Source organism: Podarcis gaigeae (assembly GCF_964106915.1).
Source record: "Podarcis gaigeae genome assembly, chromosome: 7".
NCBI lineage: Eukaryota > Metazoa > Chordata > Lepidosauria > Squamata > Lacertidae > Podarcis > Podarcis gaigeae.
In genome coordinates, this window is record NC_139683.1 from 58,074,535 (window position 1) to 58,090,798 (window position 16,264).

At 43.6% G+C, this 16,264-nt stretch overlaps 2 protein-coding genes across 4 annotated transcripts in view; one reads left to right on the forward strand and one right to left on the reverse strand.

The window, feature by feature from the left end:
• Positions 1–16,264, reverse strand: part of ALDH5A1 (aldehyde dehydrogenase 5 family member A1) — a gene marked incomplete at its 5' end in the record, with an annotated part of 49,581 nt that overhangs the window by 12,736 nt on the left and 20,581 nt on the right. The window lies entirely within an intron of this gene.
• Positions 1–16,264, forward strand: part of KIAA0319 — a 28,699-nt gene that overhangs the window by 6,617 nt on the left and 5,818 nt on the right. For 2 of the 3 annotated variants that reach the window (XM_083746893.1, XM_083746892.1), the window contains 13 exons: positions 2,187–2,905; positions 4,260–4,452; positions 5,567–5,665; positions 6,699–6,796; positions 7,741–7,828; positions 8,905–8,997; positions 9,102–9,234; positions 10,732–10,960; positions 12,016–12,139; positions 13,155–13,287; positions 14,122–14,270; positions 14,837–14,988; positions 15,682–15,820. In XM_083746893.1, the coding sequence (XP_083603019.1) occupies positions 2,187–2,905; positions 4,260–4,452; positions 5,567–5,665; positions 6,699–6,796; positions 7,741–7,828; positions 8,905–8,997; positions 9,102–9,234; positions 10,732–10,960; positions 12,016–12,139; positions 13,155–13,287; positions 14,122–14,270; positions 14,837–14,988; positions 15,682–15,820 (2,349 nt within the window). Of the gene's footprint in view, positions 1–2,186; positions 2,906–4,259; positions 4,453–5,566; positions 5,666–6,698; positions 6,797–7,740; positions 7,829–8,904; positions 8,998–9,101; positions 9,235–10,731; positions 10,961–12,015; positions 12,140–13,154; positions 13,288–14,121; positions 14,271–14,836; positions 14,989–15,681; positions 15,821–16,264 lie in introns of those variants that run through there. The other variant, XM_083746894.1, reaches the window with a different exon arrangement.

The window sequence follows — 16,264 nt, forward strand, 5'->3', positions numbered from 1 at the left end:
CCCCTGTTTTTTTTAAATGGTTTTTATTTTTTCTAGTGTAGGACATGCTGAGGCCATTTGGTGATAGGGCAAGATATAAATACCTTAGATAAATAATACCGAACAGATTGTCCATGCTTTCCATACCGTCTGTAAAGCTGAAGCCAATTTGACTCACATTGTTGTTAAGGGAATAAACTGGTGCCTGTGTCCCGTTTCTGACATCTTGCTTTCATCCAGTTGTCTCTACCCACAAGGCCTAGAAAACTGCCATTTAAAGGTAATTACAGCTGAGAGCTAGATAGATGCATTTAAGTTCATAGTAACAGAGCCAAGCCCAATGCGTATTTTGGATAGAGAGGCCACTTGTATGTGGCTCAAAAAGACTCAGTGGAAGACACTTTTTAATAGATATCTGTTCACTTGCTGCACACATATTGAAAAGGGCGAAGGCTGTGTCAGATGTTCTGCTGACTCACTGACAATGAAATTAAAGTGACTGTGTAAAAATCATGGCATTTGCCATTATGTTTTTATTTTAAGACTGGGATATTAGAGATGCCCCTCTTGCTTGGCTACCCACTATTGGAGGCAGGATGATGGGCTTGATGGATCTTTAGTCTGATGTGACAGGTCTCTTGTTACATTCACCATTAAGAAACTAATGGGATGAACTTAGCTAGGTGGAGATTTTTTAAAAAATAATAATAAATAATAATATAATATAATATAAATAGGATAAGTGCATTTGACAGCATGAGATTTGGCTTCTAAATTACCAGCAAACATATAAGTCGTATATGGATGACACCACCACTTCTGCAAGCCAGTTTACACCATGTTGTTCATACAGTTAAACTTAACGCTGTCCCTCCCAAGAATACAGCAGAGTCAGAGATGATATGCTGAAGTGGCTTGTGCAGTACTCAGCTCCCAGCTTCCTTATAGTCCTTATTCGTACAGTTTTGCACCTTTATCCTTTGCATTATCCACCCATTCACTTCAGACTTCCACTGTTTTCGGTTTGAACTACTGTCGCATCTGCATGCATGCATGAGCAGTATGGGTGTAGCCCGGATTTTTATTGGAGGGGGCAGGCCTTTTGTTAAGGGGGCCAGAACCGATGTGATTGGTCAGTTAGTTAAGTATTTCTATTGTTTTACTTGATCTAAGGGGGGCAGCTGCCCCTCACTGACCCCCTTGGCTACGCCCATGATGAACAGAGTGAACTCCACCTCCTTGCTTGTGACAGGGGTGGGTTTATGTGTGCGAGTATGAAAACAACCACATCAGCAAGCCATACCTGCAAGGCCAACTGTGAGAGTTTATCCCCTCATAATCCTCTCCTGGCTGGGAATGTTAGCAGTGATTGGCTGGAAATGACCTTTCAATGGGCCCCATCTGTGTGGTTTTTCATTGAGTTCCTTCATGCCCGTGTGGCATGGGATTGCAACATAAAATGCTGTAGGCGCATTTTGGCAAGGCTTGAGATGCCTTATGCGACTTGATTCTGAGGAAGAGCTCAGCAGCAAAAATAACAACTGACAAAGTATAATTGGGGGGAACAGACTGGGGGGGGGGATCAAGGTCTTAAAACACCATCGCCACATCATTTACTGTTAATTAGTCATTTGTGTACTGTCTGAATTGGTTCTTCAGCAGGATCCCAGAAATACAGTAGTTTCCTGAAAGCAGAGGATGGCTCTTTCCCTTGTGCCTAATCCTGATTCTCTGCAAACCAGATGCTCTGTTTTTCAGTGACTCAGCAGGCTGCATTGCCTAGTAAGCTTCTTTGTGTGCTATCCCTATTTCAGTGGCAGCTTAAGAAAAAAGACCTTTCATTGTACCTCTCTCCAAAATAAGTGAGATGGATGCAGTGATATGTCACTTCAAAAAATAGGGGGAGCAGGCTCTAGTTGGAAAAGAGCTGTGGACAAGAGCTGTGATTTATTTCCCCCCCTTTTCTTAGGCTAGTTTGGAAGGAAGGTGCAGTCAAAGAAGGGATCTGATTCTTGGTACTTTTAATTGAGTTTTTAATTATTTGAGTGACGATTCAAGTGATTACTTGTTGATAAAGTGACTGCTCTCTAGGCTACATTAAATCAATATAAATTAATGAAGCTTTTTATTTTTATGAGAATGCATTGTAAGGGGAAGGACTTTTCAGTGCTCCTGCTCTCTTGTGATATGAGTACCTATCATTTCAGGGTGTTTCTGCGAACGGTGCAGAGAAGGCGCCAAGTATTCGGATGCAATAATATCTCCTAATTTAGAAACCATGAAGATTATGCGGGTCCCCCATGCTGTGTCGGTGTCAGACTGCACGGCAGCCTGTTGCGATCTTTCCGACTGCGACTTGTCCTGGATGTTTGAACGGCACTGCTACATCGTCAGTTGCCAACGTAAAGGGAACTGCGAGCCCAAGAAGATGGAGAAGGTGAAGTCCTCTTTGACTTTTGTGCTAAGGCCTCCCCAGAGGTACGGGCAGGTCCTCCGCCCAATGGCGCTGCAGGGAGACCCATCAGACGAAGTCAGCAGCCTGAAGGAGCTGTCCCTCCTCAGTCGGGAGGAGAGCCCAGACTACCCAGATGAATATGGAGATAGGGAGCAGAACCCCTTTCGGCTGAGCCTCAAGCCTGAAGAGAAGGAGGATGTGAACTATGCTGACTGGAGTTTGTTGGTGGTAACTGAGAATGGCTTCAATTCTTCAGGGCTCAGTGATGGAGACAAACATGTTGACCTGGTCAGAAGTGAAGAGGAGAGAGGTCCTTTGGAGACTCCTACAGGTGCAAATGAATCCGAGGGAAGTCATGTCACCGAACGTCCTGGAGAGTTGCCAGAGATCATGTCGGGCATGATGGAGAAATCGGCAAATGAATTAGGTTTTCAACCACCTGATGAAACCAACAGCACTTGGCAGGAAGAGGTATGTTACCAGTATTTCAATTTTTGAAATAGCATTGGAGTAACATGTTGTTGTTGTTGTTGTTTAGTCGTTTAGTCGTGTCCGACTCTTCGTGACCCCATGGACCAGAGCACGCCAGGCACTTCTGTCTTCCACTGCCTCCCGCAGTTTGGTCAGACTCATGTTTGTAGCTTCGAAGACACTATCCAACCATCTCGTCCTCTGTCGCCCCCTTCTCCTTGTGCCCTCCATCTTTCCCAACATCAGGGTCTTTTCCAGGGAGTCTTCTCTTCTCATGAGGTGGCCAAAGTATTGGAGCCTCAGCTTCACGATCTGTCCTTCCAGTGAGCACTCAGGGCTGATTTCCTTAAGAATGGATCGGTTTGTTCTTCTTGCAGTCCATGGGACTCTCAAGAGTCTCCTCCAGCACCATAATTCAAAAGCATCAATTCTTCGGCGATCAGCCTTCTTTATGGTCCAGCTCTCACTTCCATACATCACTACTGGGAAAACCATAGCTTTTACTATACGGAGTAACATAGAAATCTGCAAATAAAATACAGTTTGGTTTGCCACCAAACTAGATTTTTTTTCTGGATTCCTTGGTGGGAACCCGTGCCTGTTAAGATGGAATAAAATTGATAAAAGGCTTGCGGTGCTGGTGGAATTTTGGCCTAATCTTTGTTTAGGGCAGTTAAATTCTTGCTCATGTAACTGGGAGTTGATTTTAAGAAACGGCCCTTAGTTAATGCAGAAAATTAGCAGTAGTCTTTGTTGTTTGTGAAAGCTGAAAAGCCTAGATTAGTGCTGATTACTCCTAGATTAAGTTAGGAAAGCCTAGATTAATTTAAATACACTTCCTTTCCCCCCACTTGCATTGCATATCTTATGGGCAACTCAAACAAATAAGATTTCATTGTGCTAGTTGTACGGAAGGACAGGAAATTTCTCTCGCCTGGATTTAATAAGCATTTTGCTTTGTGCGCATTCATCTCTCACTTTACTGTTGGTCTCCTATATAGCTATGAGGGTGCCTGGTGATGTACTGCTTTCACTGCTTGTAGATGGAATTATTTTGCAGAATTTGCATAGGTGTGTGTTTATCTCCAGCGGTCCCATCCTGTTTTTTTGTTCAGTTTTCATAGCAGAGCTAGATAAATCCCAGTCATCTACTTGCCCAGGTACTTAAGTATTTGATGCTGGGACTTGGGAATGTACAATGTTTCTCATCCCATATATCACTGGTAAATGCGATTGATTCTAGCTGTAACGTAATTTTGCACTTTTACTTCCAATACAGTGTTTACGATGTGTGTCATGATGTGAGAGGGGAAATATACACAATAATTATATATTCCTGCAATTCATCTTGTAGGTTCTAACAACTTCCCATAATCCTTCTTCATCAGACACCCTGGGGTTTCTCTCCACCACTGCAACACAAACTCAGACATCAGACCTGCGAAATCTTATGCAGGATGATGCCACATCCCTTCCCACTGGTCCTGTTTTCACCCAAGCTACTGCCACAGATCAAGTATCGGTTCCCACTTCTGCAACCAAAGATGGTAATGTAAATTCTTTTGAGAATAAGGCTTCAATCCTAACTGCACGTATCTGGGAGTAAACCCCACTGAATTCAATAGGAGTTACCGTGCTTTTCCATGTTGTAACATGCCCCAATGTATAAGAAGCTCCAAATTGAGAAAATGGGGGGGAAATTGCCCAGACTTGTTGAGCTTTTTTTTGGGGGGGGGTGCCAAAAAAATCGCACACCCACGGGACCAACACAGCCGATCACACACACATCAGCGAAGCGACCAATCGTCTTATCGCTCACCGACAGCAAACGTCAGTCACCCACCCAATTGCCGCAGCAGCCAATATCCTGCGGAACTTGACGCAACAATCAATCACCCGCCAAAACACCACTGACAGTCTCCGGCTCATAGCAGCCACCAATTGCCCGTCCAACCTCATCATTATCCATGTAATAATAATAATATTTTATTTATTTATTTATTTATATCCCGCCCTCCCCAGCCGAAGCTGGGCTCAGGGCGGCTAACAACAATAAAATAGTGCAACATTCTAAAAACATTTCATTATAAAAATTAATTAAAATTAAATTGATGGCAACCATAAGCTTAAGTTCTGTAAAGATTGCCAAAGGAGGGAGTGGGGAGACAACCCCACTTTTTATTCTTAATTTTTCAAGAAAAAATATAGTCTTATACACGGAAAAATACGGTACTTCAGAGTGGATGTATCTAGGACTGCACTGAAATTAGAAGTGCTAACTTCTTAAACTGTTTCTTGAATCAGGCTTGTAAAAAGCTACTTAGCTGCTTGCATGTGGTGAGGAAGAGAAGAACCTTTTAAAGCAGGGAGAAATCCTTGTGCAGAATAAATTATCTGCTTAATGCTTCATCAAATAAAATGCATTATTATTATTATTTTATTATTAAGTTTAAGCTTCAGAGGGAAGATTCATCAAGTCTTGATGAGAAAACAACTGTCCCAAACCAATGTTATTAATATACTTAGAATCATAGAACTGTAGAGTTGCAATTGCATGCTTTACCAACTGAGCTATCCCAGCTGTTTCAGCAATAGAAAATTCTTGCTATGCTTTCCTCAATACATTGTTTTAAAATAACTTTAAAAAAAATTTATACGCAGTAAAGGAACTCCTGGTGTCGGCTGGAGATAATCTACAAGTAACTTTACCAGAAAACGACGTTGAATTGCATGCATCTGTAGTCACGCCATTCCTTTCAGGTGAGTTCTTAATGCAAGTGGGATGGAGGAGAAAAGCACCAAGTTGCTCGTCTTATGCTAGAAACCATGTAGGGACTATCGACAAAAATCTGAATAAACTATGGTTTGCCCAAACCAGTTTCCTTCCACATTCATTTGAAATGGAAAACTATAGTTTGTTGCAAAGTGAAACCCCTTATTTCTTCCTCTTGCAAATGAAGGGGTGGTACATGTGTGTGAATTCAAGCATGGTTCGCTTGCTTTGTTTAAGCTGGGCCAATTATTCTCTCGTAAGATTCTAAATTATTCAGATATTAAATGTACAAAGTCAGTAAATGTATGCAAAATTGGGAAATCTGCATGAACGTTGTTGGCTGACACAGCTAATGTTGAGTATCAACTTTGTGTTTGGCACCAACTTTTAATTGCGAAAAAGGTAAATAAGGTTTAATAGCTTTATGTAAGCTCAGGGAGAACAAATGAGGGAAGTAAGGATAGATGTTTTTTCAGAGACAAAGTCATTTTAAACTGATGGGAAAAGTTAGATTATTGCACAGTATGAAAGTCAGAAATTCTACCAGTAATTCACACATATTAGCTGGCTTATGAGGTGTGGCCATTCATACTGATTATGTATAAAAACTTCGCTTGTTGATCAGTTTGGCTAGTTCAATTTTTAGGAAATAGGGACAGTTGCCAATGATCATGCATGCACCACAATTCTTCCATAACCGGTCCCAGTTCAGATACTAATGCAATCTTCACATGATGTAGGATTGCCATTTCATTTCTTCATTTCACTGTACTCCATGCTGATGTTCATTTGTGCGGAGGACTTTCTCATGCAATTTCTACCCTTCCAAGTAGAAGGGAAAATAAATTGTGTGAGCAGACCATCACTGTAAAATGTTCCGCTTATACCTTAAGTGGTAGAAGGCAGTGGGGCCTTACGTTTCTCTGCCCCGCGAAAGCTTGGCGAACATCAGAGCCAGGATCAGGTCTCTCTTCCAAAGAAGAACCATAACCAGTTGCTGTGCTGCTTCCTCCTTTTCAGAATCGGCCTATAGTTATGAGTGGAGCTTGATGAGTCACCCTGATGGTTACAATGGTGAAATGGAGGGCAAGCACACGCCAACGCTGAAACTTTCTCAAGTAAGTGATCTGCTCCTCAGAGACACTTGACTCGTGTTTACTGCAGGGTGTGGCAAAATGCACACTCAGCTACGGTGGGTAATGGCGTTAGAGATGCTTTGCTGTAAGGCAGTTGTGTCAGTTACAAGTTGCCGTTCTCAGTGGGCCTATTTCTCTCCAGATTAGGGTGGTGTTAGGCTGGCACCAAGTGAGATTCCTGAAAATATACCTGTTGGCACCTAAAGAACTTGGTGCTGTTCTAGCCCTGGTATTAGGAGCCAGAGTAAGGAGTAGGTCAGTAATAAAACACCTGGGGCCCGTGAAGTTAACTCTTTATTCAAATAACCCAAAACAGTGCAGGCCTAGTGATCCCAGCAACTCTTCCCAGTAGGTCTTGCACCAAAGTGGCAGTTGCAAGGACCAAAGGTCTTCACACTGCTAAGGCTCCTTCCATGGTTCCTTCTCCTTGTCTCTCTTTTCTTTGCCCTCTTCATTTCTCTGCGTGTTCTGGGAGAGGAGCTTGTCACAGCAGAAGGGGGAGATTCCCTGGCTTTTTCAGCAGCCTGCCTGGTCTCTGTCTCCTGGCCTGCCTCCTCTCCTGCTTTTGATTCTCGACTGCTCTCTACCCCAGCCTCTTCCTGCTCACTAAACCCTGTCGCCTGAGCAACTCTTATACGCAGGCAGTTCAGGAATATGGTAGACTATCTTACTGGATGCGCTTCCAGTCACTGCAAGATTTTCTTGTTTCTACTTAGCTCATACCCGGTGCTACCTGTATATATATTACATTTTCCTTTATTTCAGCCTTCTGGATAAGTTGTTCTGGGTGGTAGCAGAGATGCTTCTTCATGATGATAATTAAGCTCTGAGTTTGATGCGCACTCAGACTTCTTGCATTTTTTGTTACTGTGCCATGTGAAGTCCTATGTGTTACCGGAGATACATTAAAAAACCCTCTGTTACAGCTGCCAGTAGGTGCCTATGTCTTCAAAGTGACTGTTTCTGCTGAAAATGCATTTGGAGAAGGATTTGTCAATGTCACTGTCCAACCAGGTAAATCAGTTTTTCAGACAGTTAAAACTAATATCCTCTCGCTATACCTGCATGCCAGTTTGATGAATGGTTCTTTTAATCAGTTCTGAATTTCATCAGAGAGTGAACAGCTGTAAAAGTTTTACATTTTTATATTGCATTTGTGTAACATTCCTGCTTTGCCTTTAGAGGGAACCACAGGGTGGTAAATGTTCAAGTGCATCCAGCCTTGTAATTTCCTGCTCTTCTGATTTTATTTGTGGCGCTGTTACCCTAGATGAGCACTTGATTTGCACATTCTATGTCTCCCCTCCCCTCTTCTTGCTGCAAGTTCAGGATCTACAGTACAGCATTTGGGGGCAAGAAGGTGGAAAAGGGACTCAAGTTGCCCATGCAAATAGTTTTGTATTGAGCACTGGGTATGACTTGCCCGCTTGCATGGGCCTTTTGGTTTCTGCACCCATCTCCCTCCCTTCATTTTGGAGCCATTTAGTATAAAATACGATGAGGTACAGATGTATGTAAGCCTCTGTTGTGGTGTACTTCTCATATCCAACAGAATAGGATATTGAAATATTTCTTATTCTATGTTTATCTGACATCTCCTCTAAGGAGTTTGTGATGGCATACCTGGTTCTCCTTGTCCTCATTTGATCTTTAGTCACAACAACCTTGCGAGGTAGAGTTAGGCTAGGGGACTGTGACTGGCCCAAGGCCCACCCAGTCATCTTCTTGGCTGAGTTGGGGGAACTGGACTCTGGTCTTTTCCAGCTTAAGAACTTAAGAAGCCTTGGATTTGGGGGATTTTTTTTGGTTGTCCCCTGTAACCGCAAGCCAGGCACAATTTATCCAGTTTGGGATTGTACCAGAAGGTGGCTTTGCTAAATCATAATTTACAAGGATCGGTTTTTCTATTGGTTATGACTTAATTTATTTTTTTTAACCTACTGCTTTTATATTAACTGTTTAATCTTGTTCAGCAACTAGTGAATGCTTTTTGGTTGTGGAATAAGCACAAAGCTATCTCAGGCTGATCGAGTTGTGCAGGATGGCCTTATTTAATTAAGCATGGGGTTCTGTTTCTCCCCTTCCCGCAGCTGTCAGAATAAATCAGCCGCCTGTTGCTATCGTATCTCCAAAAGCCCAGGAAATTTCTTTCCCTACAACTTCTGCTTTCATTGATGGGAATCGTAAGTACCAGGCAGCAACTGTAGCTTTGCAGTATAATTAGAATTGCTCACAGGGATACCAGCTTATTAATTTATGATTCCGCGGCATTTCCCTTCCAACACAGAAAGTACTGATGATACTGAAATAGCCAGTTACCACTGGGAAGAAATTGAAGGTCCCCCTAGAGAAAAGAAGGCATCAGCTGATACACCAGTTTTACATCTGTCTAACCTCGTGCCTGGCAATTACACTTTCAGGTGAGAGGCCTACATTTTTGCGTTTGGCTCCTCAGACCACAACTCGGGGATGGACAAGTCAGAGGCAAAGGCAACCAAAGTTCTTTGTTTAAGTTAGTTAGTTAGTATAATGCCCTTCACCCGAAGAGCACAGGGTGGTTCACAACATAAAAATAGAAAACTAGAACACAAAATGCGTAATAATAAAGAACAAACCAATAATCCCCCTCCCACAAACACATTTAAAAGGCCATAGAATGTTAATCAGCCAAAGGTGTGGTTACAGAGAAAAGTTTTGGTCTGGCCCATAAATATATGTAATGAAGGTGCCAGGTGAGTCTCCCTGGGGAGAGCATTCCACAAACGAGGAGCCACCACAGAAAAGGCCTGTTCTCGGGTTGCCACCCTCTGGATCTCTCGTGGAGGAGGCACATGAGGAAGGGCCTCAGAGGATGATTACAGGGTCTGAGTTGGTTCCTATGGAGAGAGGCGGTCCTTGAGGTATTGCACTCCTGAGCCATAACGATCAAGGGGGTGGTGTGACCTCCCCCATGAGGAAAGTTTGCAGCATTTGAGACTTTTTAGTTTAGAGAAAACATAAAAGGTAACAAGATAAAAGTCGGTAAGGTTAGACATGACACGGAGAAAGTAGAAAGAGAGAAGTTGCTTCTCCTCCCATGACCCTAAAACCTGTAGACACCCAACAAAGCTGAATATTGGAAGATTTCAGGGCAGATGGAAGGAAAGTACTTCATTGCACAGTCTGTGTTTAAACTATGGAACCTGCTTCCACAGCAGGCAGTGAGAGGATTGGATAAATTCATGGAGGAGAGGGCTATTGATGGCTATTAGCCATGATGATTGGTTCTGAATAGCAGTTGCTGAAAACCACAGGAAGGGAGAGTCTTGTTCTTGTTGTGCTTGAACCCTGCTTGGTGGTTTCCTACAGGCAACTGTTCAGCCACTGTGAGAACAGGATGCTGTACTAGATGGGCTATTGGCCTGATCCAATGGACCTTTCCTGTGCCTGACATCGTATATGACCTCAGACATGGAAAAGGTGGGTGCGGTTTGCCTCCAGCCTGGCAGGCCAATCTCGAAGGCCTGATGGACCTAGGGTTGCCATATTTCAGAAAGTGAAAATCTGAACACAATAGTTATTAGGCTTTTTTTTTTCTTTTTGCAAAGTTGTTGAGCCCCAACCCCCAAAAGAAGTTATTGAGCTATTTCTAAGGAAATTTGCCAAAATCTGGACTTCCTACATGGGTAGTCATACATCCATATTTTCCCGGATATTTCACCAATTTCCTCCTGGACACTGCTTTTGACTGATGTATTCCAGCTATGTCCGGGAAATTCCAGACGTATGGCCACCCTAGATGGACCTAATTAGGTCCATGATCTCTGGATTCTGCACTCCTGAGGTAGAAGGAATCAGTGCATCTGAATTTTGAGAATGGGAGAAAGCACACATTCAATATCATTAATTATTCACATATCTTTTCTCTTCCTTTTTAGGTTAACTGTGATTGACTCCAATGGAGCAGCTAACTCTACAGAAGCCTCACTGAGAGTCCATAAAAAAGTGGATTTCCCTCCTGTTGCCAATGCAGGGCCAAATCAGGAAATCAGTTTGCCTCGCAACTCCGTCACAGTGAATGGAAATCAGAGCAGTGATGATTATGAGATAGTCAGCTATGAGTGGTCCCTGAGCCCGAAAAGTCGAGGCAAAGTGGTAGCAATGCAGGTAAATGGAGACCGTCTTGCCTCATTTAATAATATCCACATCCCCCCGCCCCCCGAATCCAGTAGCTTTCAGATCAGGAGTTTTGTGGTGTTTGGTGAAAACAGGCAAAAAAAAGCCTGGTTGCCCTTTGTATTGTGCAGGAAATGGGGAACATTACCTTGAAACACTTAGTCTTTTCTATTTTTGCCCTGGCTAGGAAGACACCTGGACACCATACTTAGAGTGGACTGTAAAGTATTGCATGGGACTTTAAAAATTAGTCATTTCAGTGGGTCTACTGTGACCAAGTTTGGATCCGACCATCTGTGTTTAGGCAAACCATTGCAAAGGAGCAATAGTGAGTTTTGGACGTGGTGACCACATTTAATGTCACAGATGTTGAACTGGTGCATTCAAAGTTCTGCAGAATATTGTAAGCCTATTCAGGTGGTTGTGAAATATTGGTAGAATATTTCTGTATAATGCAGAGGTTTTCAACCTTTTTGGGTCTACTTGACCAACTACATTCTTTCTGTGGCACCCCTGTGGGGCTCATGAGCCCAGTTATGTCACCCCTTGCCTGCAGAGCTGGCAGCCCCTCACCCCTTTTTGAACCCTACCTTGTGGAGTGTTCCCTCAGCCTCCTCTCTTCTTCCCTCTCCTTGGGAGTCCTCTGGGCAGCCACAGCTGCTGCCTCTGGTCTTTGAGGTGCCCCCCTGCCTCAAAGAGATGTGCCTCTTTCCACTGCCCCACAGGTGCATGGGAAGCACCCCCTGGCCAACCCCAGAGACACCATATGCCTGGGAAGCTTGTAGCCAGGGCTGCTGCAACAAACAGCCGCAGAAGCCTTTGGGAGGCAGAGATGCAAGAGGGCATCAGAGGAGGGAGGGAAGGGAAGAGGGACAGAGGCCAGTGTTCTCGCGGCACCCATGACCATCATTCAAGATACTCCAGGGTGCCACGGCACACTGGTTGAAAACCACTGGTATAATGATTTGTTACGATAATAGAAAGCTTTATACTATTAACATTTGTCTCATTATTTCCCTATTTTCCTCCCGCACCTCATTACCCAGGGGGTGAGGAGTCCCTACCTCCAGTTATCGTCAATGCAAGAAGGCGAATACACGTTTCAGCTGACGGTTACTGATTCTGCTGAACAGCAGTCTACAGCTGAAGTCACGGTGATTGTCCGTCCCGGTAGGCAGATTTATAGTATATTTGACTTAACAGAACATCCTTCAGCTGGCTGGCTGTTGAACCTCTATGTACACGAGCTAACAAATCTAAATCTGACCTTTCATAGGAAGTGGAAGGAGAAGGAGGAAAGACTGCTTGCCTGCCAGGCAGCCTCCGTTATTTAGGAATGTGCTGAGCACAGAGGCCAGGCAATAATAGGAGCTGAACGCACAAATGCCCCACCCACTCCATAGGGCTGAAGGGCTTCGTCAGTTAGCATGATATTTTTTAGGTTAAACCTAGTTCATACTGGCATTCAGCATCTGCAATACGTTGCCCAAGTATTGCTGTTGCTGATTCATATCTCGTTGAGTAACCCATGGAAGACCCATAAGACTGCAGCTTTGCCATCAAAGGTTGCTTCCAAGTAGTGGCGTGGCAGATGAAAGGATTGAGCCTTGTGACTGCTTTTTCTGAGCCACCAGGAGGAGGTTGCTTGTCCCTCCTGGAACACATGGCCGCCAGGCCAATTTCTGTCCTTGGTGTGAAATAGAACTTGAACCCTCTAGTAGTGTTCACAGCAGATTCCTGTGAGGATGTTAGAATTCCTGCTCCATGATTGCAGTCATGGGATTTTTGTCTATCACATGACGGTATATGTTTTGACTCCACAGAGTGGGAAGTGATGGAGACAGGATGTTTGTGTTACTGTGTTCTGTGAAGTGGGACTATTGCCCTTTGTTCTTTCTCTTTGCTGTCTGATGCTAGAGAGAGAGGGAGCCATGTTGCAGGGCTCCGTGTGTGTTTACTCCTCTGTTTACTAGGAGAGGGCACGCTTGATATTTAGGCATGCTCTTTGCATTGCTTTCTCATCCAGGACACAGGACGAGAGGTGGATTAAGTGATATTCCAAGTCACTCCTGGTACCATTAATACAATAGCCCTTTAATGCTTGGGGGAGAGGATAACCCTTGTCAGTTACAGACTACAAAACACAGACTGTATTTTGAGCAATTTTTGCTTTGTTTCACTGCAGAAAAGAATAGCCCCCCCACAGCCGTGGCTGGGCCAGATAAGGAGTTGACATTCCCTGTCCAGACCACCGTTCTTGATGGAAGCATGAGCACTGATGACTTAGGCATTGTTTACTATCACTGGGAGAATATCAGGTATTTTGTAAGAGTGGAGGAACGTATCTGGTGGGGCCAAACTAGTGTCTCTTACCACGTTACACAGAAGGAACTTAAAAGCTTGGGGTGGATTGGAGCCATTTAGGCTTACTGCTAGTTTCTGCATGAACCAAACAAAGTCCCAAGTTTATATACATCAATATTGTTCATGCCAAATACTGTTTTGTTTATTTTGTAAAATGCTAATAATTGTCCACTATTTTTGCTGCATTCACATAGCCAGAGGAAGAATGTGGTAGATTAATGAGAACTTTCATAATTCAGTTGAAGATGAATGTACTTTTCTCAGGGATTACCATTTGATCTCTGAGGCATCCCTGTACATATCACAGATATCTCAAAGCCACTCAGATTTCTGAACTGAGTTTTGAGGCCTCTTAGGTAAAGTTTCTGGCTGAATCTGAAAAACCTGCAAGCCTTGGCCTTTTTAAAACCACCATCCATTATGTAAGTTTGCAACGAGGCTTGCAAGTGAATTTCAGGCCCTCAAGTGAATATCAGTTTAAAGAGGTAAAATGCCAAATTCTACCTGCTACAGATGGAATGGTGACACTGTTTAAACCCGTTTGACGAGCTAACCTGAAGAAGTGGAATGATTTGCATTTCTCACCAGTTTCAGTAGCTAGTCTGGAAAGTTGCTATTGGCTCTCTTATTCAGCATGAAGAAGTATTCTCTTGAAGCTTCAAAAATGTTCCTGCCACCACCCCTAGAATTCGCTCCGTTTACTAAAATAGCATTTTTTGTTTAAACTGAGTTGAATCTGGTTCCTGGGATATGCCTTCCTCTTCCTTTTTCTTTTTCCTCCGTTGCAGTGGGCCAACCTCTGTGCAAATGGAAGACACTGATAGTGCAGTTGCAACCGTCACAGGCCTGCATGTTGGAACCTACCATTTCAGACTGACCGTCAAAGACAGCCAAGGACTAAGCAGCACAGCCACAATCTCTGTGACTGTCAAGGAGGGTAAGACTCACTGCCCCATTTGCATTTGATTGGAAGTTTATAGGCTCCAACAAGGAAGTTGAGTGCAAAGCAGCTCACAACAAGAAACAGAGCATTTGAAAACAGCATAGAGCAGTTCTGTTAATATCACAATATTAAATATTATGAAAAATATTAAAACATCAGAAAAGCAACCAAGTATTTTGGTAAATGAATTATTTCAGTGTGGATTTTGAGCCCTGCCAAGTTCTGAGATTCTTCTTCATCTGAGCAAGGCATTTGGGATACTATACCAGGCAGAGGGCCATCTCGGTGGTGGCACCCACCCTGTGGAACGCCTCCCATCAGATGTCAAGGAAATAAACAACTATCTGACTTTTAGAAGACATCTGAAGGCAGCCCTGCTTAGGGAAGTTTCCCCCCTTGTTTTTAATCTGTTGGGAGCCACTCAGAGTGGCTGGGGAAACCCAATCGGATGGGTGGGGTATAAATATATTCTTATTCTTATTATTTCCATTCCTATTCTTTTATTTCCTGTTCAACTCTTCAAAACAAAGCTCTTCCTCTCTTACAATTTTATTGTTTAGAAAGCAACCGCCCACCCCAGGCTCATGCAGGGGGCAAGCACATCCTCGTTCTGCCCAATAACTCCATTGCTTTGGATGGTTCACAATCTACTGATGACCAAGGGATTGTGTCTTACCTCTGGATTCGGGATGGCCAGAGCCCAGCAGCTGGGGTAAGTATTTTAATAATTTAATGGAGCCAAATTGAATGTAATTTTTTTAAAAAAATCCAAATCTAAACATGGTACTCTTTGCTTGCATCGCTGCCATGTAACAGTATGGTGCACTGGATCCAAACTGGACTTGCATGGAGCAGCCTTGGGCAAGTCGATCCGAGTCTCAGCTTTGCAGTCTTAAAATAGGAGTAGAAGAAACCAAACCCATGGGTTTGAAGATGTACTCTTTGGCTCTAGGAAGGGTGGGAGAGATGTTGGCAGACTCTACCGCCCATCAACCCCAGCCATTGCAGCCAATGCTCATAGATGGTAGGAGCTGCAGTCTAACAACACGTGAAAAGCCACAGGCCCCCAACCCCTGACCTTACAGTGGTACCTCGAGTTAAGAACTTAATTCGTTCTTAACCTGAAGTACCACTTTAGCTAAAGGGGCCTCCCGCTGCCACCACGCGATTTCTGTTCTCATCCTGAAGCAAAGTTCTTAACCTGAGGTACTATTTCTGGGTTAGCAGAGTCTGTAACCTGAAGTGTCTGTAACCTGAAGCATCTGTAACCCAAAGTACCACTGTACTTTATTAATATGGCTGTTCTAGGCCAATTTGTGGTGGGTAGTTGTAATATCTTGGGCAAATTTTATCTTGCCTTTGAGTGAATATTAATCTGAAGCAGTGTTGACTTCTCCGTTTGCAGGATGTGATACATGGCTCAGATCATGAGGCCATCCTGCAGCTGACCAACCTCGTAGAAGGGAGTTACTCTTTTCACTTGAAAGTCACCGATGGCAAAGGAGAGTCAGACATCGACATGGCTACTGTAGAAGTGCGGCCTGGTATGAGGACGTTTATAGCATGTTGTCTCTCCCAGATCTGTCTTATTCTCCTATAAGCAGCGCACAGCAAAGATCTTGTCAGGCTAGGTGACCCATTCACATGCAAAACCTTGGCTTGGTAGCTCAGTGGCAGATTTCCCATTGATGCTAAAAGGTTGTTGTGGTTTGATTCCATTGCAGTTCAAGGCAGGGGCCTAAAGCAGATATGAAGTACAGTCCTTTCAGAAGTCTTGATTCATTTCTTGGCTTCCCCAGTCATGGGTGGAGTGACGATACTACTTGAAACCCACTTTGCAAGAAGTAGTTCTATAGGCAGCTTATAGATCAAATCAAGGCCTTCAAACCTGTCCCACTCTGCAGCGAAAACTTTGTTTCCTCCTCTCATTGCCATAGCCAGCACACTTCCTTGGTGGCTCTCTGATCCTTACCACCATGTTTTCTTCA